We start from the raw sequence: 4,490 nt of genomic DNA, 5'->3' as shown, positions 1-4,490 counted from the left end.
AGCCACACCTACCTAAAACGGCTCGTTCTAACACGCCCCCACATACCTACGTCACTATTTGGGCGGCGTTATGCAACTCTTCCCAGATAGTGACGTAGGTATGTGGGGTGTGTTAGAACGAGCCGTTTTAGGTAGGCGTGGTTGACTCTTAACTTTTATAAAGAATATCTCTTTGGATTTGAGACTTTAGTCTTTGCAACTTTACAGATCTTCTTTATGCACCAAGAGCTTGTAACACTCCAAAGAGAAAGGAAAAATTGAAATCGCATCATATGACCCCTTTAATACTATTTTCCACATTCAGAAAAATAGTCAGAACATCAAAATGAAATGACAAAACAGCCACTTTGCAGGGATTCCAGCATTTCATGAGGTGCACCCTGGGATACTTTTTAAGCAGCATGTTTGCTGAACATTTGTTGGCTTCTATTCCCTCACTATCTGATCAAACTTCGCCATGTTAATGTTACTGCAGTTGTTGTTTTGTAAAGAAATTAATGTTAATATTATAAATGAACTGCTCCATCATTATGAGTCACTTTCACCCACACATTTTGTGTTTTAAGTACTGACTGAAAGTGGAATTCTAATTACATTACAGAATAATGGGATAGGTTTTGTCCATACAATAAAAGTGAACTACTCTAAAACAACAGGAAATCATGTAGTGTATGGTAACAGACTCCGATTTTTAGCTTCAGACTTAGACTCCATCCAGTCAGAAACATGTTTGATATTTCGAGTCTATTTTAGAACATGCATTACTTTCATGTCTGTCACGCATCTCCCCCGCAACAAGGCACACGTTTCTGCGCGAGTTTGTTGTGATCGGAACGACTTTAAAGTCTGGTAGTGTGTGATCCTCAGTCGTTTAGTGTATGATGGCCAGCTTTTCCTCTGTGACTATTACAAAGTCGGTAAGTGTATGATTCCCAGTGTTTTAAAATCTGTTCAGATTATAAATGTCATGTAGTGTATTCCAGCCTATAATACAGTTATGAAACAACATGACAGTGATTAAACAATGACAGAATTTCCATTTTCAGTGAACTACCCCTTTAAGCAAAAAAAATAAAATAAGTTGCATGTAATGCATATATTTAAAATTTTTGCTATATGCTCCTCTAGAGATAAAAAAATGCTTTCCGCAAGTTTTCTCTATGTGAATAAACAACTATTACTCGCCTCTCTTTTAGCTCATCTGTTAAAGATTTTATGTGTGACTGTGGTGACACACATCCAAAACTTGTGCTTGGCTGTGCAGATGTGGCCTCAGCACATCCTTCTTTTCCCTGATAACTCTCTCCATCCCCAGCTCGTTCTTCCACAACTGCTTCCTCTTCTCCCTCAATCTGCTCCATCTCTCTCTCTCCAGAAGAGGTGCCTGGGTTTGGGAGCTGTTGACTTTTCTTCTCCTGTGCTGTGTGGTCACAAACTTTGACACTCTTCAAACTATGAAGGCTGTTGTTGTTTTCTGTAGGTTGGTGCATTTCATCAAAGCTGAGGGAGGAGATCTCACTGATGGAGGGATCTGGTAAGTTTTGGAGCTGTCTGCAGACAAGGGAAGGGGTGCTTGATAGCAGGGGACGTTTACTTGGGAGCTGCTGGTCATCGCTATCATTGAAAGAGACCTCAGCCAGAGCCACACGTTTCTGTGAGCGTTTGCGGTTCTTGAGAGCAGCGTGATTCTTTGAGTCATGTTTATCCATGTCAAATGGCCTTCTGCTTGCAACACGCTTATTTTTGGAGAATGAAGGGAGGAAATCATCCGAGGAATCTAGCGTGCGGTGAAGAACAAGAGACTAGGAGGAAAGGAAAAAAGCGGGAAAGACAAGAACCCTGCTTTAACGACAGTCCATCGGAATTTTCTCTTACATACAAAGTACCCCCAGCATACTGTTACTTACGATCCTCTTAGTTCGGATAGTTGCCGGTGGTCTTTTGCGTTGTGTAACAAATCTGCCCAAATGGGGAGGGTCTAATACTTTCTTGGCACTGCAGGGGTACAAAACAACATTTCACTTATGCTGACTGAGTTATGTAACACTATTGATGTTCAGATTTTTCACAAAATGTATAACAAGCTTACCCAGCACATTCATCAGCAGATGATTTTGGACGGACTTTATTCTTCATCATCAAGGCATCATCCTCATTTTCACTGCTAGTGAAAACGATTAATTGTTTATTTCGTTTTGCCTTTGTTGTTTGAGTTCTCATAGCTGTTGTCCTTACTGATGGTTTTGCATTTACCTTTTTTCTGCAGAAACAAAGTCATACAGAACAGTGACAAAAAAGGTAATAGCTGTTCAGTCTACTGAGAATTTCTAATGGGTTTTAGAATCTTCAAATTATGAGTAAAATAAGAACTAGGGTTCATGTCATTGAAAGTTGACAGAAAAGTCTGCATTGAAATAATATATTCTCTGTGTTAATAGTTCATCTGTTCTACGCAATGTTGTTGAGTTGTTTTGCCACAGTCCTGACCGGGATGATACGGACGGCGTGTAGTTTTCCTCATCACTCTCTTTCTCCTTTATGGCAGTCATGCCTTTGCTCTTTGCGGCATGGGAGCCTGTTTCTCTTACTCTCCTTAGAACAGAGAAAGGAATGAGAAATTGTAATGCATAATAACAGGTTGCCTATAGAAAAGTTCAACTAGAGTTTTGTAATATAAAATGGCAATGTTAATGAATAAATAGGTGAGAGCATGTTTTACCGCTTCTTGGGATGTGTGATTTCTGATATGGACTGATCCGATGAGGGAGTGCTTGAAAAAGAGAAAGCTGCTTTCTTCAGGTCAGGGGAGAACCAAGGCTCAACCTTTCGCATTCTTTTACTGTACGTCTTGATAAACACCGGCCCATTTTTTCCTGTTGCATTCATCTTGGATCTTTACTACAAAGTAGAATTAAACCATTACCATATAAAAATGGAGAAACAATAACTTGCAGCTTAAACTAGAGCATGTACTAGCCACAGCAAGGTCTTGGGTTAAAGTCCCTGGGAAATCATGAAATGACCAAAAAAACAAACGCAAAAAAAGCGCAAATGTAGTTCCTCTGCGAATGAATGCATGTATGATGAATGTTAGCAACACTTTACAATAATGTTTAATTTGTTAATATTAGTTAACTTAAATAATTTATCATGAACTAACAATTTATAATATGTCTACAGCATTTATTAAAATCATTTCATTTTAATTTCAAGATTTGCTAACACATTTTAAGATCAAACATGGTATCTGTTAACATTAATTAATGCAATGTAAACCAACATGAACATTTTTATTAACCAACATTAACAAAGGTTAATAAAAGCTATAAAAAATACATTACTCATTGTTAGTTCAGGTTAACAAATGAGACCTTATTGTACAGTGTCACTATAATATTCTATAAACATTCCACCTCACAATCTCCGAAATAAACTCATTTTGAATTTCAATGCATTTTAGTCTGATACAAGATCATCTTTACAGATGGAGATGACCTAAAAATCATCAGGTTTTAGTCTTATTTGAAACGTAGATTTTCTAGAGATTTGTATAAACTGATCATTAATCCACGATCCCTTGAAACAGTTTTTGTACTAACACAAAAATGAAGGCACGTAAAACACAAGCAGACAATGAACGAAACGCTCGAGAACAGTGACATTTCACTGAGTTTTCAAATATACACATTTTCAAGGCAAATGACCTAGACCAGAACGGATCAAACGGTTTGCAGTTACTAAAACAGACTTTCTGAATATAAACTATTTGAAATCATTTGAAAATAAGTAGAAATAATTCATTAATTCTTGACTGCATACATGCATAAACCTCTAATGTTATACAGGAAACAACTGCACTACCATGCCCATAGTTTAAAAACCAAAAGCGTTATGTTGACAATAACTGAATTTACCTCAACAACTTATCAACATGTTGATCGCTTCGCAAAATTTCTTAATAGCTGTATAAGCAAAAAATGTGAAGTCTTCGATTACAGAACCAATGAACAATACTGAGGACCGCGATGAACCGCTTTACGTTCAAACCTGAGAGCAGTTGCTGATTGGCTTTTTCTTCTTCATGTGTAATGGCGGCTCGTTCCTTTGGAGCATTATCGCCACCTTCTGTACACTGTGGATGGATCCAAAGACTATAGAATACCCTAGGGACTTTGCTGGATCTTGTGTTCTGCAGTGAGGAGGACCATCTCCCCCCAATCTCCAGATCTAGGGCTGCTGCAGCCATCATCTATGCGTGTTCAGCTCTGTCTTATAAAATTAAAAAGTACCTTAATTGCACATTTATGCACTGCTTAGTCCAGACTTTTAATCATGTAACAAACAATCCATGAGACGTTTCATATTAGTCAGTAGGCCTACTGATATCACCAGGGCGAAATCTAATCACGTTATATTTTATGTAACATTAATGCTGTGTATATTACATGATAGTGTATATTATATATTGATACCTATGCAACAAATTAGTA

At 37.7% G+C, this 4,490-nt stretch overlaps 1 protein-coding gene across 1 annotated transcript in view; it reads right to left on the bottom strand.

Moving 5' to 3' along the window:
• Nucleotides 1–4,041, bottom strand: part of LOC107714746 (uncharacterized) — a 7,966-nt gene extending 3,925 nt beyond the window's left edge. Inside the window, exons 1-6 of the mRNA XM_016520710.1 lie at nt 3,915–4,041; nt 2,720–2,898; nt 2,488–2,592; nt 2,090–2,260; nt 1,908–1,995; nt 1,186–1,802 (exon numbers count right to left, since the gene is read on the bottom strand). Of these exons, the coding sequence (XP_016376196.1) occupies nt 1,186–1,802; nt 1,908–1,995; nt 2,090–2,260; nt 2,488–2,592; nt 2,720–2,886 (1,148 nt within the window). The 5' untranslated portion in view covers nt 2,887–2,898; nt 3,915–4,041. The remainder of the gene's footprint in view (nt 1–1,185; nt 1,803–1,907; nt 1,996–2,089; nt 2,261–2,487; nt 2,593–2,719; nt 2,899–3,914) is intronic.
• Between the last annotated feature and the right edge of the window lie 449 nt (nt 4,042–4,490).

Source organism: Sinocyclocheilus rhinocerous, unplaced genomic scaffold (assembly GCF_001515625.1).
Source record: "Sinocyclocheilus rhinocerous isolate Xijiao unplaced genomic scaffold, SAMN03320098_v1.1 scaffold2674, whole genome shotgun sequence".
Lineage (NCBI taxonomy): Eukaryota > Metazoa > Chordata > Actinopteri > Cypriniformes > Cyprinidae > Sinocyclocheilus > Sinocyclocheilus rhinocerous.
Note: the sequence above shows the minus strand (reverse complement) of the source record. Positions and strands in the feature narration are given on the sequence as shown.